The sequence below is a fragment of the Ambystoma mexicanum genome, chromosome 2p, assembly GCF_040938575.1.
Source record: "Ambystoma mexicanum isolate Mex_15411 chromosome 2p, UKY_AmexF1_1, whole genome shotgun sequence".
NCBI lineage: Eukaryota > Metazoa > Chordata > Amphibia > Caudata > Ambystomatidae > Ambystoma > Ambystoma mexicanum.
The window spans coordinates 1411077946-1411098375 of record NC_090923.1 but is presented as its reverse complement, the minus strand read 5'-3'; the positions used below and the strand labels follow the sequence as shown (position 1 = coordinate 1411098375).

Here is a 20430-nt window from a genome sequence, read left to right as displayed (position 1 = left end):
AAATCTGCTGTGTACCAAACTCCATTTGAATTAGTATATCATATTTTCACTTCTCTGTTTTCAATCCAGAGACGGCTCTTGTTGTAATTTTGTAGAGGTGTTTGGTTCCCTTTTCCTTTTAGATGTTTTGAGATCAGTACTTGTATCGCTAGCTCTGTCTTCTATTATATTGTGATATTGATCCACCCGGATATAGACAGAGTAGACACTGCCAACGGTTTGTACAGTTGTCTACCGGGTTTCCTCTTTTGATATTAATGTTCTCTTGTATGGGCCTGTAAGGTTGGTAGGCTCCAGAAGTGGCCGACGGGTTTTCGTTGTAATCTAGCCACCTCTCTCAATGGTAAAATAGCTGATATAGTTCAACATCTTGCTTGCGAGGGGAAGTATAAAACTTTATACATTGCCTCAATTGACCTGTCCTCTGCTTTTGGTGCAGTTGATAGGACATTATTGTGGTCCAAATTGAAGTTATGGGGTATGCCTAATGGATTACTATGCTTATTAATTGGCCTTTATTCTAATTCTAAAATTCAGGTCCGTCTGCATCATTTGGGAGCTTTGTCACAGCAAATTTCGACCTTCAGTGTCGTTCGGCAGGGGTGTGTATTAGCTGCCCGTTTGTTTAATTTGTACCTTTCAGACATTGGGGAGCACTTCGAACCAGCCACCTTCATTTCGCCAAAGATCCAGCAATTTAAACCCTTCTGGCTGTCATACGCAGATGACTTTTTACTATTTGAGTGCACTGCGGTTGGTCTGCAAAGAATGTTGAATGCATTTACAATTTATATGAGCTTTTAGTGTTAATCCAATTAAATAAAAAATCCTGCAATGTACTAAAGGACAGAAAAAACCTCTTATGAGTGGAACATTAATGAGGAAGTAATTGAGAAGATGGATTCACTAATTTATTTTGGGAGTTTTCTCGCCTCAAAACAAGGCCATACACCCTTTTTGAATGGTTGAAGAAGCATGCTCATAATTTAGCCAATCAATTAGTGAAGGTTGATCAAAAATATGGTAAATTCACTCTGAAGCCAACTTTAAGGTTCTACGAATCTAAAATTGTTCCAAAGTTATTATATGGCTCTGATATTTACCCAATGGCATTATTGGACTATTTACCTATCTTGGAGGCCTTGATTTGGCAGAGAGTTTTGCGGCTTCCTAACTCCATACCCATTGATGCAATTAGGCACGGTCTGGGTATTGTTTCATTGTGGGCACGTGCAGTCTGGAAAATTCTTTCACTGATGAGGAAAATTTTGTTTCCATCGACGGCTTCCTTATTTGAAGACCTGAATATAATGCTGAAGGCCTAGTTGAGTTTGTGGTTACAGTCTGAAATACATTTGATAATATTGACTGCCTGTATCTTTGAAATAAACACCTTTTTATGGACTTTACATTGATGATTTGAGAAGTTTGTACAGCGAAAGAAATGATTTACTATTGAACTTTATGAAAAACATTTTCAAGCTGTATACAATATATGAATCCATAACTTAACGTGTTATTGACACACTGGGTCCTTCCAATTTCCTCGGTTACCCAACCCAGGGTCCATTCACTACTTATAATTTCCATACCCCACAGTGCAAGTGAGGTTATTTTGGCGACCGGATCACACGTTTGATTTATACTATATGATTGAACTGACTTTTGAAAGAAATAAGCGGTGCCCACTCACCCAGGCTTTTCACTTTAGCATCAATTGGTCGCTCTATTTCACACCGTTACACAAGTCATATATATAATTTGATTGCTTTGCATTGTGATTCACCTAACTCTACTCCCTTTTCTACTTCTGTCCAATTTTAGCGCTTTGTGTGTGTGTGGGGCGCCCATTGTCTCATTATATGACCTCTATAGCTCCTGAAGTCTTGCCGTACTGCTCTGCTCTGCTATCTTGAAAGTGTGCCTAGATCAAATTGTTAGTTGCAGTGATCAATAACTAGGGTGGACTCTCTGAACCCTCGCACAGGACTGATTCTAAAAATCCATTTCCAACAGTTGTATAGGAAACAACAAGGACAAATCCCATAGGTCTGCTGTGGTTTTATGGAAAAATAAAGTAAGTTTTCCTTTTACTCACAGGTACAGCAGAAGGCATAACCAGCCAAAGGGGACACTGTAGGGGCCCCCAGAAGAGTTACAGCCCCCAGGGTTTGAAGACCAGCAGGCCAGGAGAGCTGGTTGAAGAGGGAGCACAGAGCCCACTCTGGACAATGGAATTTAAGGGTAAGAGGGTGTCTGGGGGTGGGGGCGGTGTAATGTCTCAAAACTACTTTACGTCTGGATCCACAGGACACTAGATGACATGATCAAGGAACAGGGGGGGCAAGTACTCAGTGCGCTAGATGTTGAGTATTCGGCCCAGGAACCATTGGAGAACAGTGTGTTTAGGCACCAAGTTAAGGCTTCGCTGGGGACTCCGGAGTTGAGGGCTCTTAAACCCATGACCCAGAAAGAGGCCAGATGACCAATAGAAGCAAAAACCCTGACACCTGAGAGGATGACCCGCGAGACAGAAGACCCAGCATCCACAAAGACTATAACAGGAACACGTTGGAACCCCTCTAAGGTTCTAGGGAGCTCCTAGAAGAAGGAAGAGACAGCCAGTATGAAAGTGTCCCATTGAAGGGGTCAACACAGTAGACGACCCAGGGTGTCATAAAAACTGAGCCGTTTAGGAGAATGCAGCAAGCCACTCAATGGAAGGATTTGCCCAGGAGGCAGCACCACCAGGGATGTCAATTGTTGGTCACCAGAGGTAGCAGCTTCTACCCCTGGTTTATCGCCTTGCCCCTGCACCTGAAACTCTTGATTCAGGAATGTAGAGGTGTAATGCCAAAGCTAAAGTAAGGAATGATCTTTGGAGCCCTATATACTTTCAACAGTAATTCTCACCCCTCAAACCCCCCACCCCATTTCTTCCCCCAGAGTCCTAGCAGGCTTCTATTGGCTGCTGATGAGTAGAGGGCGTGGGGAGGAACATGTGGTGGGAATTCCTGTTCTCTAGTACATGCAGAAAAAGGTAGCCACTGAAGAGAAGAAGTGCATTCTTGATGGCAATATTTTGGAGCCAGCAGGTGGAGCTGTAGATGGGTGTCTGTGCTGCTTAGAGCCAGAGCTCCAGATATTGTGAAAGTGAGTACAGAAGGCTGGTGGTAGATCCAGAAAAAATAAATCTAAAACAAAAACATTGGTTTTCTGGTTTCGTTCTTCAGTCTCCCAGGTGAAAGGGCATGATTTACCAGTCTGACCTATCATAACTGAACAGATCTGGGCTATGTTAAGTGCACTTTTTGTATTTGTATTTACTAAGTTTATATAGCGCTTTACACCAAAGCGCTGGTATCAGGCAATGGTGGCTAATGCACTGAGAGGGCCTCAGACAACCACTGTGCTGACTGGGGACGTACAGGGGGAAATTTACATTCTGGCTTGGCCATGTAAAAAAATAAACCGGCTTCAGACATTATCCCGGCTACATGGTCAATTATTTGTTTTAGGGGCCTTAGCTTCAGTGAATCATCAGGATTTTTGGGACAGTGGGCCCTAGCCTGTCAGGCTGTGTGTGTGATCAGCTCATTTTGTCATAATTTGATACAGTGGCATGCCACATCACTGCGAACTGTGGTTTTGGGTAACAGCAGAAATAAGTTGCAGGTTGGAACAGCCAGTTCTGGTGCTTAAGCAGCATCTTTTTAGGGCTGGCCTTACCTCAGAATGTCAGTGAGGAAATTCTCCAGCATTTCAGGGTGGTATGTCTGCCAGCCTGGTATGCTCACTACGTTGCATTCCATTTGGGAAATGTTAATTCAGTCCTGGCACTTGTAGTCCTGGATTTCACCATTATAAATGCAGATCTGCATGCTCCATGATACAAAGTTAGAACCAGGAAAGGACTAGCAACTCCAGACTGGGATGGGGCATTTTTACATGCATGTTAGAAGCAGTGTGCTCCATCGGTACCTCATGTAGACACGTTTAATTTCCTTCCACAAGAATTGTGTAGTGTTCCAGGAACTGAGTCTGAGCCCTCTGCTTCCCGCTTGCTTGAGTCATTTCTTGATTATCAGCTGTGTGTGATGCACAGCTTTAGTTTCATTAAAAGTGTGTTAAAATGTTTATGCATCATGCAGATAGATCAAGAGTTGTATCCATTGTAAACAGTTCTTCAATGTGATTGCCTTATTATACCTGCCAGTTTCAAACTTTGTGTGCTTTCTGCTTAACCTCGCTGAAAAGCTGTATTTTGTCTGTAAACATGCTTTGCAGATATGAGAGTGAACTATTCTTGGTTTCTGTGCATGACTGATCAGAGACAGAGAAGACAATTGATAGATTCCTTGCCTCCATCTGGAGTGAAGCAGTTGGCTGTCCATTTGACCCCTTCTGCCCATTTGAACCGTTGTGTTGTGCTCTTCTCGCAAAATTATCCCACTTATTGCCATGCTGTCTGCCTGTTTGACATACTTGTGTTTGCTTTTTGTGCAACTTCAATTTTCCTTGATCTCATGTATAATAACAAGCATACCAGAGTGCGTCAAGCAATGACTATGAGCAGGGCAACTTATCTCTGATTATTTTCTTCTATGTCTAAATCTTTGAGGTACATTTACAAAATCCTGAGGACATTTTTCAGGTTCAAGTGAATTTGCATGCAAATATTTGTAGGCTTCCATTCAGGCTTGAGAAGTAACAGCTCAAACATACACTTTTTGTATGATATGCTTCGATTAGTATATCTATATTTCTGATGTTTGTTAATCTGCTTAGAATCACATGCTGTGCATAGGTCCGACATCCAGTGGTCACTGCGGAGTATTGCATTTTGTTTTTCGTAGTCGAAAAGGGGACGTCGACAAGGCGTGTCTGTAACACTATCCCTATAGTGACGTGTGTTGTACCCACAATCCCTCACGCGTAGAGGTCCCTCAGATTGTTTTTTTCCGCCCAGCTACTGGTCGCCTTTACGCGGAGCTCCTCGAGAGACATTGCAGATTTCATCTCCTCGACCTTTGGTCGTTTTCCTATATTAATATAGAACATATCGATCCCCCCCTCGACGCTGTTGTGAAGCTGTCTCCGCCGAGCAAGATCTTCGATGGAGGGGACGAGCGGAGGAGATCCTTCGGCGTTGCCGAACACGTGGCCTGGCCTCGCAGGCCAAATACAGTAGGGAGAGTGGGGGTCGTGGGACATCTCTAGTTCTTTTCTGAGAATGCCTTTCCTTTTCCCCTTCCTTTCCCTTGGGGTGGTTATCACGTTTTATTGCCTCGGCTATGGAGAGGACACCCTTTAGGTTTTGCCCGCTTTGCAAGGGCAAGTTTACTTGGAAGGACAAGCATTCACGGTGTAACCGCTGCTTGTCCCTCGATCACAAGGAGGAAGGTTGCACGGCTTGTCGGCTTCTTAAGCCGAAGACTCTAAAAGACCGTAGGGTCAAGAGGTGGGCGGCCTACGCTATGTCGAAGGCCGACGCTCCACCCACCGTCGCTACCTCCGACAGTGACGAGGAACGTGATACCACGACCTCCGCTACGGAAGTCGAAAACCCCCCTAGAGAGCGCACACGCGCTTCGTCATCTGTCCCGGGCCCCGACGGGCTCGGCTCACGCCCTGCTTATGGGGATGAACACCCCGGCGACATTGACGCACACAAGACCACACACAAGCACACAACCCATGGCTCTTCTTTGCCGAAGGCAAAGAGAGCATCAGCGCCCCAGGAGACGCAGGTTTCACCGGCGGCCTCCTCGGACCGTTCGGGTTCGAAGCCCCTCTCGCAACCGCAGCCGCGACCAGCGACTGGGATTTCGGCAAATAAGGGCGCCGCCCCCAAATCATCGGCCGGAGCGCATCAGCAGAAAGCGCATGCCGCCGTAGAGCGTTCGACACCCATAACGTCGAAACCACAGCTCTCCGCTGACAAACGAGTCGCTGAGAGCTTGGCGAGGATCGTGGTAGCCGACGCCCACAAGCGTACGCCGAAAGACTCGTCGAGCGCTACGCAAAGGTCGAAAGACACGCTGAAAACACAGGGACGATCTCCTTCAGTCGAAGGGATTCCCAGCACACCTGAAGGCTTTTCGGAGGGCGACGGGACACTTTCCTCGACGTTGTGGGAGAGGTCGAGCCGTTTTCAGCTACAAGACACCAATTTTCCCCCGCTAGACCGCTCAGGGGTACCCCATGAAACCATGGAAAGGCTCCATCTCTGCATGGAAAGAATGGAGAGGTTTATGAATGCCCAGAACCCTCCCACTCCAAAGAGAATAAGAGAAGGGCCTCAGGAGGACCCCAGGGCCAAAATTCCAAGATTAGTCAATCCCCACCCGGACACAGCCTCAGACTTCCATAGTGTGTATGACCTCACTGGGGAAGAACATTATTTTGAGGAAGAGGATGATTTTATGGACGAGGAAGAGGGACAGAACCAGGAGGAAGGTCTGGAAGACAGCCCAGACTTGGTAGGAGAAGGCTTCGGAGAAAATCCAGAAGAAGGACCTTCTCACCCCTGGCAATCCCCATCAATATATTCCGACACTGATGTCCTGAACCTAAATCCTCCTGACAATTCACCTGTTAGAAACACGTCTCCCATTGACGATCAACCCACATTTAATGCCCTGTTGCGCAGAGCAGCAGCACACTTCGAACTGGACACTGGGGAGCTCTCCCCTGAATTAGACTTTGTAGAAAGGGTAATTAAGGAGAAACCCCCGGTCAGTCAGACAATTCCCCTCCTCGCTTCGGTGAAGAGAAGAATCATCCCTTCGCTGTCCACACCCGCACTAATCAGAGGGGTCAATCCCAGAATTGAAAAACTTTTCACTCCTTCACCCTCAGACCCGCTGTACATCAGGGGACATTCCATTCCGGATTCCCTGGTGGTACCCAACACAAGAAAGAGGGCAGGGGTACCACTTTCCACCAGTGAGGCACCACCTGACAAGGAGGGCAAGCGGTTATATGCCCTTGCAAAAAGAGTTACATCCTCGGCCGCCTTTTCGGCAAGAATTGCCAACAACAATTCTTTGCTCGCTAGCTATGCGGACGCGCAGTGGGCCAAACTGCGCAAAGACGCCGAAGAAGCGCCGGAACCATTACGTACACGCCTGCTTTCAACTATTGGCGAAGGAACCCAGGTCAACCAGAGTATTGTAAAGAGCTCTCTGGATGCGGCAGAAACTGCGGGACGTTCCCTAGTTCAGGGAATAGTCCTAAAACGACACGTATGGCTGCGCAACTCAGGGTTCAAACCGGAGACACAGGCGTCTTTAATAAATAAACCTGTTGAAGACTCAAACCTCTTCGGGAAAGCGGTGGATGAGGCTCTGGAGATGGCTAAAAAAGAGTTTGATACTATCAAAACTCTTGACCAAATCTCTAAGCCCTCTACCAGGCGCGGCTATGGCAACAAACGCTTTTTTCGTGGCCAACGCCAACAACAAAACCAGCAGCAACAGTACCCTGCCACCAATTTCCAGACCAATAGTGGCCAGTACAGCCAAAGAGGACAGCGCCGGGGCAAAGGAAGAGGGCTAGGGTCCACCCCCAGAGGTTCCCAAGCCCCTAACAACACCAAGTGACGCGAAGATTTGCGTCCGCTCCCATGCAACACCGGTCGGGGGCCGGATAACATCCTTTCTTCCAGCATGGGAGGGTATAACGTCAGACCGCTGGGTACTTTCCACCGTAGCCCACGGATACTGCATCAAATTCAACAGTTCCCCAACATACAAACCCCCGAGGGGACGACGCATGTCACCGGAACATCTTGCCATCCTTCTACAAGAAGTACAACAACTGCTGGAAAAATGAGCCATAGAGGTCGTGCCTCTATCTCAGGTAACGGAAGGTATTTATTCAGTGTACTTCCTTGTACCCAAAAAGGATCTAACCATGCGCCCTGTATTAGATCTGCGCCCAGCGAACAAGTTCATCAAACCCCAAAAGTATTGTATGGTGACCCTACAGGAAGTGATCCCACTGCTATCACAGGGAGATTACATGACAACATTGGACATGAAAGATGCATACTTTCATATTTTAATGTTGCCAGCGCACAGAAAATACCTCCGGTTCATGATAGAGGGCAAACACTACCAGTTCAGAGTGCTACCCTTCGGCATAGCATCAGCACCAAGGGTATTCACGAAGGTACTGGCAGTGGCAGCGGCCCACCTGCGCAGGTTGTCCATCCCAGTTTACCCTTACCTCGACGACTGGCTCATAACAGGGGATTCTTACGAAACATGCTTCTCCAATACCCAAAAGACGGTAGACCTTTTGTTCCAGTTGGGCTTCTCCATCAACGAAAAGAAGTCCAGCCTAGACCCCAGCCAAATCAAACCATTCCTAGGAGCTCTAATTCAAACAAAGGACGGCCTCGTCTTTCCCTCCAAAGAGAGGGTCCAAAACATGTTGTTTCAGATCCCTCAATATGTGACCGGTCGAGAGGTGACGGTACGCAAAGCAATGCGCTTGCTAGGCATGATGGCGTCGTGTATTTATTTGGTACCTCACGCGCGCCTGCGCCCAATGCAGGAGTGGCTCAACAGCCAGTGGTGTCAGGCCAGCGGACTATGGGATGACCTAGTGGTGGTCTCGCAGGCCTTAGTTCTCTCGCTACGGTGGTGGACAAAAGAAAACCTAGAAAAAGGGAAACCCTTTGCCACACCCGCGGCGGAAGCCACTCTAACCACAGACGCATCCCTCACAGGATGGGGGGCTCACCTATCCCATCAAACTGCTCACGGAGAGTGGACTCCGAACGTAGCATCCAAACACATCAATCTTCTGGAGCTACTAGCAGTGTTCAAGGCGCTAAAAGCCTTCAAGGAACACCTACAAGGCAGAACAGTGATGGTCCTTACAGACAGCACCACAGCCATGTATTACATCAACAAGCAGGGGGAACCCACTCTCCAGGACTGTCCAAACTGGCCCAAAACATATGGAAGTGGGCTCTCAAACAGAATATGTTCCTTCTGTCACATGTACCAGGGGAACTCAATCTGCTGGCAGACAAACTCAGCAGAGATTTCCCCCTGCCCGAGGAGTACGAATGGCGACTGCACGAAGACATCGTCTTCGACGTCTTCACGCAATGGGGGTTCCCAGAAATAGACCTATTCGCAACCCTGGAGAACTCACAATGCCAAAGTTACGCCTCCAGGTACCCCCAGAACCAATCCAAGGGGAACGGTCTGTCGATTCAATGGTCAGGGAGATTTGTTTACGCTTTTCCCCCCGACTCCCCTTCTCAACAAGGTAGTGCACAAGATGCACCAGGAACAAGTAACCATGATACTGGTGGCCCCAATGTGGGCCCGACAGCCATGGTTCGCTCACTTGATGGAGATGTCTCTATCTCCCCCAGTGAAACTCCCCTGCCCGTACAACATGCTGTCACAAGACAGGGGCAGGACTCTGCATCCATGCCCCCAGAACATGAACTTAGCAGCCTGGCTCCTGAGATCATAGAATTTGGACATCTACAGCTCCCACAGAGATGCATGGACATCCTCAGGGAAGCCAGAAAACCTAACACTCGCCACTGCTATTCTAGCAAATGGAAGAGATTTGTCATTTGGTGCAGAGGAAAGAGCATCAACCCAATTGACTGCTCTCCCACACATATTATTCTATACCTGACCCATTTATTAGATTCAGGTCTAGTGTTCAATTCCATTAAAGTCCACCTGGCGGCACTTTCTGCATACACCACTTCCCAACTCAAAGTGTCGTGGTGGAAGATCCCTGTTATAAAGGCCTTCATGGAGGGAGTAAAGAGAATACACCCCCCGATAGCTGACCCAGCTCCCGGATGGGACCTTAACGTGGTACTTACCAAACTCATGGGCTCACCATTTGAACCCATGCACAAAGCATCTCTTAAAGACCTCACTCTTAAGACTGCTTTTCTAATAGCTATCACCTCCATCAGGAGAGTAAGTGAACTACAGGCTCTTTCTGTTCTAGACCCCTTTGTTACAGTTCACAAAGATAAAGTGGTTCTACGCACTCACCCAAGGTTTGCTCCAAAATTCATCTCAAAATTCCACGTAAACCAGTCTATAGAACTACCAGCGTTCTTTCAAAATCCTTCCAACTTGGGAGAAAGGACTCTGCACATTCTAGATGTCCGCAGGGCGGTCATGTTCTACATGGAAAGAACCAGACCACTGAGGAAGACTAATCAGTTCTTCGTCTCGGTGGCAGCAGGAAGAGAAGGGGATGCAGTTTCAAAGTCCACTATTTCTAGATGGATTGTTCAATGCATCACTCTCTGCTATACTCTTGCTAAGAGAGAACTGCCCTTTAGGCCAAGAGCACATTCTACTCGAGGCACGGGGGCGTCCATAGCATTCATTGCAAATGTTCCCCTTGAGTCCATCTGCAAAGCGGCTACCTGGAGTTCTGTGCACACCTTTACAAAACACTACTGTCTAGATGCACACTCTAGATCTGACTCCCAGGTGGGACAGGCAGTATTAAGACATCTTTTCTCTACTGTTCCTTCTCATAAGCCACCGCCAACTCCGGGTACTGCTCGCTAGTCTATGCACAGCATGTGATTCTAAGCAGATTAACAAACATCAGAAGACAATGCATTACTTACCGTAAAAGCATTTCTGATGGTTGTATCTGCTTAGATTCACATGCGCCCACCCTTCCTCCCCGCTTGGATGGAAGGAACATAGACATCCTTTTCTATATTTCTCTCTTTTCTGTACTCACTCGCGTCTAGAAGGCTCCCTCAGGGCAGAAAAATACAAACAGAGGGACCTCGACGCGTGAGGGATTGTGGGTACAACACACGTCACTATAGGGATAGTGTTACAGACATGCCTTGTCGACGTCCCCTTTTCGACTACGAAAAACAAAATGCAATACTCCGCAGTGACCACTGGATGTCGGACCTATGCACAGCATGTGAATCTAAGCAGATACAACCATCAGAAATGCTTTTACGGTAAGTAATGCATTGTCATATATTTTTGAGGCTTGTGGATCTGCTTAGAATCACATGTTGTGCATAGGCCGACATCTAGTGGTAGGTGTGGAGTATTGCATTCTTGTTTTTGAGTTTCGAAAAGGGACGTCAACATAGCGTGCTTGTAATACTATCACAGTGGAATGTCTATTGTACCCATGATCCTTCACGCATCGAAGTCCCTCGATTGTTTTTTCTGCCATCATGGTCTGTCGCATATGCAGAGCTCGTAGTCTAGCTGCAGAGATAGATTGCAGTTTAACAAATAATAATTATTAATATTGTTCATATTTCATCAGTTGCGTCGATCGATCCTCCAATGTCCAGCGACTACTATCTGAAGCTTCAACTATTGTCTCCTTTTGGACGGCCAGATGTGGCCTTCACCAGGCTTTAGCCTTGCAGTAGGGAGAGCCGGGGTTGGGGGTCTCTACATTTACATTTCTTTATAGAATGCTTCTTTCTGCTTTTTTTCTACTGATTTCTGTCTAGCTGCCGCTAAATTCATACAATACTATGGAACAGACATCCTTTAAATGTTGTCCTTTTTGCAATAAAAAATGTCCGTCGAAAGAAACACACCAAGTGTGTAACGGGTGTCTTCCACATGATCGCGCAGAACGGCATTGCGATTCCTGTAAGCTTTTCAAAACGAAAACGCTTAAAGACAAGTTCACCAAGTGGTGAGCGACCTACAGCATGCATCTCTTTACCACACCAGCACTATTTGGTTGGAAGAGAAAGAGCTTGGCAGCTATGGCTCAGTTTTGGAAGCTGGAGACTTATTAGAGGAGTCTGTAGACTCCGTGTGTCTGACCCCAGAACCACTAGGTGGGCCGAAAGCTCTGGTATGGGGAAGTTCACTGGCGACAAGGGCACACACCTGCACTCACAGAAACATACAACCCCAAAACAACCTTTGATAGTATCATCGAAAGGGGCTTTAACGGCAGCTGGACTTTCGCTAAACGTTTTGTCGAAAGAGATTGAACCCTTGCGTCTGAAGCCCGCTGCGCATCCACATTTGCTGCATGTCTCTAAATCTGAAAAATCAGTTGCCAGTCATAAACACTCAACGACCGCCGATTTGGACATGTTGAAACGGCCATCAAAACATGTTTCTAAACATAAAGAAATACATGCTGAAACAAAAGCACAGGCACCTGCACAGCCATCTAGGCCCCCTGTTACCACTTCTGGAACCTCTACCACGTGCACTACATCTACAGAGGCCTTCTCTAAGTTCCTACAAGGTAAAAGGTCTGTTGACCAAGAGGAAATAGTTTTTCCTTGTCCTGAAGTTTCAAGAACAGGAACATGGACAAAATAAACATTTGAAAAGACTATTGATGGGGTGTGAGAGTTGGAACATTTATGGAAAAGTATCCCATTAAGCAAAAGACACTGTTCCGCGAGGAGGGTGAGCCACTGCCCCCAAGTCTCCCAAACTCCACCTCCTGTCATCTGAGGACACTTCTAACATCTTTCAAGATGATCAAGGGGACCAGGATCAGAATCTTTGACAAGGGGACGCTGATCAAGGTACTTGGACAGCAACTCCCACTCATGATACCCTCGATGAGCCAGATGCTATTTTTGACGACGATGATGATGATGATGATTGTTAGGACAGTTTATCTGAAGTCCAAGTAAGGGCTTAGTAAAACCATACAACTGAGACGGTACAAGACTCCACTCTTTGTATAAGGCTGTACTACCAGCGTATATGGTAGCATAGACAGAGGGTTTATCATGAAATGATCTCATTTTCAAATTCGAAAGGCGAAATGACTGAATCTTTTTTTTTCTAATAATCCGGGGCGAGTCCCCCACTACCCACTCACCCCCTACCTTAACTAATACCCTTGCCCCACCCGATACCTATATTTGATTAAAAACAACCCAAAATCGAAAACAAATAGGTAAAAAAAATGCAGTAATTTCTTCTTTGTTTTTTTTTCTTAAATCAATCATTTATACAGATTTATACGGATATAAGCCTAGACAGAACAGCCAGGCTTATCTTAGGAGGGGGAGAGGGCTGTAGGGAGGTACAAAGAACTTGTAGTATACCAAGGATTCAACAGAAACACAACCAGAAGTATTATAAAAAATAAAGGTTTATTATAAATACAGTTAGGCCAAGTTAAGTCTTGCGCTAAGTACTTTGTCATAGAGTCAGAAACAAATTATAAAAACACGAGGTACACTGACCAAAGCATAAACCTTTAGAAAACAAACAGTATTTCTTGGCAAGTCAGACCTTATCATTACACATTTAGGTTCCACTTTCTTGTCACAGGTTCTTCTAAGGCACCTATCATGCTCTTCGTGGTACAGTTAAACCTCTCTACCAACCCATTTGTTTGAGGGTGAAAGGCAGTTGAGAATTTTTTAAGTAACTCCACAGTTTTTCCACATGGCCTGCATGTAGTGGCGCCTATCTAGGAAAGGGGATAGAAGATGGGCTGACCCTAATCTAGCGCCCTACTTTCCTACTAATGCTATATTCAGAACCCAAACACTTGGGTGAATGTTTTATACTTTAGTTTCTCCCTCTTTAGTGTATTAAAAATTCAGATATTTCTGCTATACGTTTAAAAATTATGATTTTCTCTACCCAGGGTCTCAATCAATCAGTGTGTCCTTGGGGTTCAGGCAATCAGCCTGAACACTTAACGACGGTCTACCTGTTCCAGAGGGTTATGGTATAGTCTAGCCGCTTCCTTCAGGACAAGAGCACAGCCCTGAGCTGTGTTCTCTCTAAAAACAGAAAAGTGAAAAAACGTTTCCTGTGCATGGGTCAGAAGGTGTATCTCTTCTATTTCAAGCCTGCAATGGCAGACATAAAAGATATAGGAGATCACTATATCTAACCCTGTCTTAGTTAGCTTGGGCCATTTTACTATTACAAATTTTCTTACCCACCATAATTTTTTTAATTTATTTTTATTTTTTGCCTTTATATAGCGCTACGAACCCTGAGGCATCTGAGCGCTGCTTATTACCCACGGTGTGTGGTGCTCATTTATCGACCTCGGAAGGATGAAAGGCTGAGTTTGACCCTGCCGGGTTTCGAACCTGCATCAGCAGGCTCTGCACCGATGTCATCATTATATGATTTACCAAGGGGCCTGGGGTTGGTTCTTCCGGACTGTCCCTGTAATGAGACCCACACAGGAAGATATACTCAAGATTCATTTATGTACACACCGTGGTTGCATCTAAAACTATGCATTCGCACACTTATTCATTATTATGCCTTACCCATGGGCTGTTGGCTAGCCACTTGGAAATGCCTTTTTATCTCAATTTCGTCTTAATTTTCTTTTCTTTCTTCCTGTAGGTAAAACACCCATATTCAGTTTGTAATCACAAAAAGTACTCGCAGGTATCATCAACATGTTGCCCCCCCCCCCCCTCTGGGTAGACATCTATTGTTATCAGGGCATCATATTGCCGTTCCAGAGATTTCTCTGGGATTAAGTTTAGAAAGTGGACATTTTTTTCACTTAGCCCTCTGCCTGTACTGCAGTAGGCATATTTCACGGTTTCTGTTCCGCACGTGCTGCAGCATTGGCCTTGTACCTTATTTCAACATTATGTCCATACTTGGAACCCACTCCAGATTCTGTAAGGCGCTAACCGCTTCTATCCTGTTATCACGCCCAGTGCTCACACTTATAAACTTACATGTGAGTTTACCATTAATGCAGTGGTTTCTCTTCCAACACCATGGGCGTTAGTGTTTACTGTTCTCTGCGTGTGCGTTACCTAGTAACCGCCATGTCTTTTCACGTGTTATAAACGCTCTTAAGCTTTTTGATACATATGCTCTCAGCCGTCTTGGAGTGGAGTGTCTTTGCTCCTGTGCATATGTTCTGGCTATTTGCCAATGATGGTCCTATTCAATTGCCCCATTGCTTTATTTAAAATGAAATCATTTAGTCCAATTATGATTTTTGTTTTCAGCGTTGTACAATATACACAGTCTCATCCCTCCGTTTCTACGTTTTAGTACTGCTTACGTTTTACCATAGATTAGGGGAAGAAATGACTTTGCTTCCTATACAAGTTAACTGCTCACCGAGCACTAGATACAATGTTTTACATACCATTATTTCATGCATCAGGGCATAGAGCCCGTCATAAAGTGGTGACCAATATATGGTCTAGTTTTTTCAATGATTTTTCTTATCTGTTTTTGGACAAATAAAGAAATGCAAAACATAGTGACTGTATGTTAAGCAAGGGCCCCTCAGTATAACCCTTGCTGCACTCTGTTTCTTCCCAATGTTGCTAGAGTCCGCCAGCAGATCTCTTTATTCAGACCCTCTCTATGGATATGCAAGCAAAAAATCTACAGTTCTCGTTTGAGGAGCATAACTCCTATGTCCCCCCCACTTCTAGGTATTTGCATCTTCTCGAGAACTGTCCATGCTAGATCGTTCTCCGTGTGTTTAATTTTGATGTAGTGCTCCACTAAAGGTGCCGTGAGTCTTTGTGTTCTAATATTTGATTAATGCTCACGTATTCTCGTTTTTTTTTTGGCTCTTGTCTTCATCCCTATATAGTGTAGGTTACATGGACATGTGATCTGGTACACTATGTGTGTCGCATTACAGTTTGTAAAAATCCTTTGTTCCCAAGGTGTTGCCCACCTGATGTCTATCATGTAGTGTGGTTCGAAAACGGGCAGACATAGCATTGCCCGCACGGTATATGTCCAACAGGTCTAGACATTGCCCATAATCTACTTCGTACTTCTTTCGTTCTTATTTTCTTGGTAAGCGTTAACCAGGGAGTCTCGTAGATTACATCTTCTCTTTATTGCAGAAAGCGGGACAGCTATCTTTATAGTCCCTACATTTAGGATGGGCCAAAGTTTAATTTCCTGCTTACTTTTATTAACCATGGGTGATAGACTCAAAACGGATGTAATCTGGTCATTCTCCCGTGCATTTCTCTTAGGGTGTGTCAAGGTTGTTTCTCTAGGAATATTCTGTGCCCGTTTCCGCGCATGCCGTATGATGTTTTAGGGTAGTTTCTGTCCTTGAGTTTTTCTGATGGCAAGATTGCTTGTTCGTCATATTCCTTTCTATTTGTGCAGTTTCAACGGTATCTTAGAAACTGCCTGAATGGTAGGTTCTCTTTGAGACTCCTAGGATGGAAACTGTAGAATTCTAGAAGCAAGTTTCTATCATTTTCTTTTCTGGTATACTGTGGTTTCTCCAGCTTCTCTTTTGCTCTTGATCTTAAGATCCAGGAAGGAAGCTTCTCTCTTACTATATTCATACACAACATTTAAAAAGGCATTCTTGTCATTTAACCATATGTTGAAACACTTTAGTTGCATCCCTTTGCTATAAAAAATCATGAGGACATCGTCTATATGGCGTGTCCATTTTGTTATATTCACCAGAACCACTTTTACCAGAGATCAGGCAAGTGTGGCAGCTTCTACAATGTTTGTCAACATCTGCACCCATCTTGGGCCAGTAAAAGTACAGTGAGAGTCTTTTTGGTCTTCTTGGAACTCAAGTGACCAGCCAGAGGGATCTCATGTGCTAGTTGTAGAAACCTTTGTCTCCTCTCTTCGAGTGCTACCAGTCTCCTGAACTGCTCTGGGATAGACTCTGTAGGCTCACTGTAGAGAAGTCCATCCTCCCAGTAAAGTCTATGCTTCCCTGGCTCTTGCACTTCCAGCTGGGAAGCTGTCTGCTGATGCAGATTTTCTAGAGAGGGACACCCTTTGTCCTCTGCTGAAATCTGCCCTAAAGGGTCCACCCTTTGCAAGTAAAGTCTGCAGCTCAGGATGGTCTCTAGGATTCAGATCTTCCAAGCAGGGAAGGATTTCCTCCAGTTCTGTTTCACCAGTAGCTGGTTCATCAGGAGTTTCTTCAACCACCAACTCGGCCTCAGCTGCAGGTGGGGTCACTGGGGTGACCTGGGACTTTCCTCTGGGAAGTCCTTTTCTTCAAAGCAGGTTTGGGCTTCAGGTCCTTTTTCTTCGCAGAGACTCTGGATCTTTCCTTGTTCTCTTTCTTCTTATGAGAAGTAGAAGGTTGGCCTGTCTGCAGATGTTAGATATTGGCTTGCCCCTTAATCTCAAAGTGAGTCTCTTAAGGTTGCTTATCTGGCCAATCTTATCAGCTCGTCTTTCTTTTTACTTGGAAGCCCTGGGGTGCTGGAGACTACACCTGGAGTCTTCAAGTCATTACCCAATTGGACTCTTCCAGTTACTTCAGATTGCGCACTAACAGTAATTATTACAGTACTGTTATTACACTGAATGAGTGCTGGCAAAATGGGGACCATTTGGATAGGGCCTCCAGTAAGATTAGTGGGACCTTCTGGTGCCTTAGCTACATCCTCAGGTTTGAAAAATCTTTTATCAAGCACTGTAATGCTGGCCCCAGTGTCTCTAATGGCAGGGGTCTCCTGGCCATCTACAAGTACACTGTCCTTGTAATATTCTTTGGTGTTGTCAGGGATTGTATTATAAACATCAATATTCTGTTGTTCCAACAAACCCAAGGACACTAAAGAAACACTAGCTCGAACTCAAAGGGGTTCTTCGGCTAGTAAGTGAAAGTGTGCACCTGTCATTGGAGCTTGTCCCTCAGGGATGAAACCTCAAGAGATAGATTGTACCCCTGAAAGTTTACCCTTACATCTGGGATCCCATTTCACATGGTCACCCGACCCACAAACCACACATTTAACAAATGTTTTCTGGAATGGCGGTTTCTGGTAACCTCCCTCTAGTTTGGCCCCAGACATTTCACTAGACCTGTATGAATTCCCTTGAAATGTACCCTTATGGTGTTTGTGGGCCTCTTTGGATGGTGGAGGATTTGAATTGTCTTTACCTTCTTTCTTGTGTGTTTTCCCATCTTCCTTTTTATGAGTTGCTGGTTGAAACTCTACAAGACGTTTCTCTTCACCTCTTCCTTCCCTTCGTCCCGCCTCTGATAATCTCAGTCACTGTAATTGGTGCTGGTGGCAGCTGCTCTCAGGGAAGCGGAAGGGGATGACACTGTGAAGGTAACCCCTATTGCGCCCAAGTTGTCCCTGCCTCCGAGGCAGGAAACCTCCACTGTGGCAAGGCCGGCTGGCACGCCAGAGAAGAGGATGCCGTCTGAGCCCGGCCGGACCCCTGAGAGTCCAAAAGTGGCAGGGGGGGGGGGCGGAAGTCCCAGGCCTTCCCCAGGCAGTGCCGCAGGCCATGGAAGTTTAGTCCACGGATGACGAGGACCGGGAGTCCCTACACATGGTCCACAAGGACGTGGAGGACGCCGGCGACAATGCTGACGTCAAAGACTGCGCGGGTCCTAGCACCCTGGGCACGCCAGTTCCGCTGAGGGATGTATCCCTGTACATCCTATCGACCCTGCTCACTTGGTGGCTGAAATCCAGAAGAGGATGCCACAATCCCTGGTTTCTGCGGCCCCGACCAGCCTCTGGCTAAGAAGAGGATGCGTCATCAGAAGCCCCCGTTTCAGCCTCCACATCGGGTGCCCTCCCTCCAGGTGGACCAGGATACGCGGACGGACATGGCGACGACGGACGACGACCCCAGGTGGGGTTGGGTCATTCAGTTCCATGGTCACCAAAACTTCCAAACTTTTTCAGCTTACGCCCAAAGAGACCAAGAAGGAGGGTTTCCTGTTCTAGATGTACGAGGCAAAAAGAAAGACCATCATTGCGGTATCCCTGCTGGTCGACATGTGGGAGGAGGGTTAAAGAACCCCTGCACGGCCCCAGCCAAGCGGGATAGGCTGGTGAAAAAGTAACGGGTGCCGGAGTCCGCACCCAAGTGCCCACGGTCGCAACCATCACCAGACTCGTCTTACGCTCACCTGGCTCCCACAGAGGCGTCGACCTGAACTGGACAGCTGCGGTCTCCACCAATGTGACGCGTAGGGCCGAGATGACGGACTGGACTGGCCCTCCTAGCTTTGTTTGCTTGGCCCTTAGAAATATTCTTCTGCAAATGGAGAAAGGGAATTAACCACCCGTGGAGTTGAGCGTAAATCCCCCCACTCCTGCTGTTCTCCCCACTGATCACCTTGGATGTTCCCTCTTATAGTCTCACCTGATGGTTTCAAAAGATGAGCTCTCCATCCTGCATTGAGCGCAGGGGCGCGTTGATAACCAGTTGCTTCACTGGCTCGAAGGAATTGGTGAGTTCCAGAACAATATTGACTCCGAAAAGTATGTAGTTCGTAAGAGTTCACATGCCTGACTTTCACTCTTGTCTGATTTCTTGCAGTTTGCAGCTTGACCCCAGCGAATAGTTCCTCGTTGTTGATTACGAAGTTCAGGTAAGGATTTGGCTTATCCTACACAGTTCAATAAAATAAGGCCAGAATGTAACCTGTTGCTTGCTCCCTTATTCAGGTGTGGAGAGAAAATATGAAGTTCAGTGAATAATGCCTCCGGCGGTAAAATCGGGTAAATATATTGCGGTGAGAAGAGTTCCCCTTGTTTGTCCCTTTGTCTCACCTAGTTGTCCTTTTGTTCCCCTTAGGGGCCGGGGACGGCGCGGATGCAATGGAGACTGCGCCGACCCGTGAAGAGGAATAGTACCCCCGGCGGTAATCCGGTAAGTCTATGGGGGTAGTTACTATTGCCTCTGTTTATTCCCTTGGCTCACCTTTGCTGTTCTTGTGTTCCCCTTAGGTGCCAGAGTGCGGCGGGAACGTGCAGAAGGATGCAGTGGATCGTGAGGATGCTGTGAAGGCCGGTGAGTTCAGCGCGGCGCTGCAGCAGGCGAGGCGGCACGTGTAAAATGCTTCTTTCTTCCAGCTCGAAGGCGCGGTGGATCCGGAATTCAGGTAAGGATCGAAGGTTTTGCTCTTATTCTAACCTTTTCTCCTTCTGTTCCTTCCTTTTTCTAGGAGCTGCAGACTCGAGGCGGGCGTGGCAGAAGACTGGATGCAGGCTTGCAGACACGGTGAGCGTTACGCTGCTGGATGCAGAATGAAGCAAAGCGTGTGCTGCTCTTCGGGCGTAGTTTAAATAGCCTCCAAAGTAGTCGCAGGTAAGTATTCCTCCCCAGCCCCACCCGAGTAAAAAATAGTCCCTAGATAAAATAGTCCCTTCCAAGCCTCATTTGGCTTGGAGCTCTGCAGCATGGTCTGCATCAGGTAAGCTTGCAGCATGGTCTGCATCAGGTAAGTTCCACTCTATGAGCCTGGCGCCTATGGCGCCAGGACCGCACCCAAACAGTCCCTAGCAGGGGTTTTTGGGCTTGCTCAAAATAACGTGATGCCTGCTTCCGGGGTTGCTGGACCTGGTCTGTTTCCCCGGGGGTAGGCATCATGACAACTCGGTGTGGTCGGCGACTGCGAGGAAAAGGTTGTTGAATAATTCATCATCGTCCTCAGTCCCTCTGGACAGCGAGGGGGAAG

At 46.6% G+C, this 20430-nt stretch overlaps 1 protein-coding gene across 8 annotated transcripts in view; it reads left to right on the top strand.

The window, feature by feature from the left end:
- Positions 1 to 20430, top strand: part of LOC138567561 (uncharacterized) — a 2466350-nt gene that overhangs the window by 1052902 nt on the left and 1393018 nt on the right. For 7 of the 8 annotated variants that reach the window (XM_069645900.1, XM_069645903.1, XM_069645902.1 and 4 more), the window contains one exon: positions 2101 to 2244. The exons of the other annotated variant lie outside the window; for it this stretch is intronic. In XM_069645900.1, coding sequence (XP_069502001.1) covers positions 2101 to 2244 — 144 coding nt within the window. The remainder of the gene's footprint in view (positions 1 to 2100; positions 2245 to 20430) is intronic. 8 annotated transcript variants of the gene reach the window in all.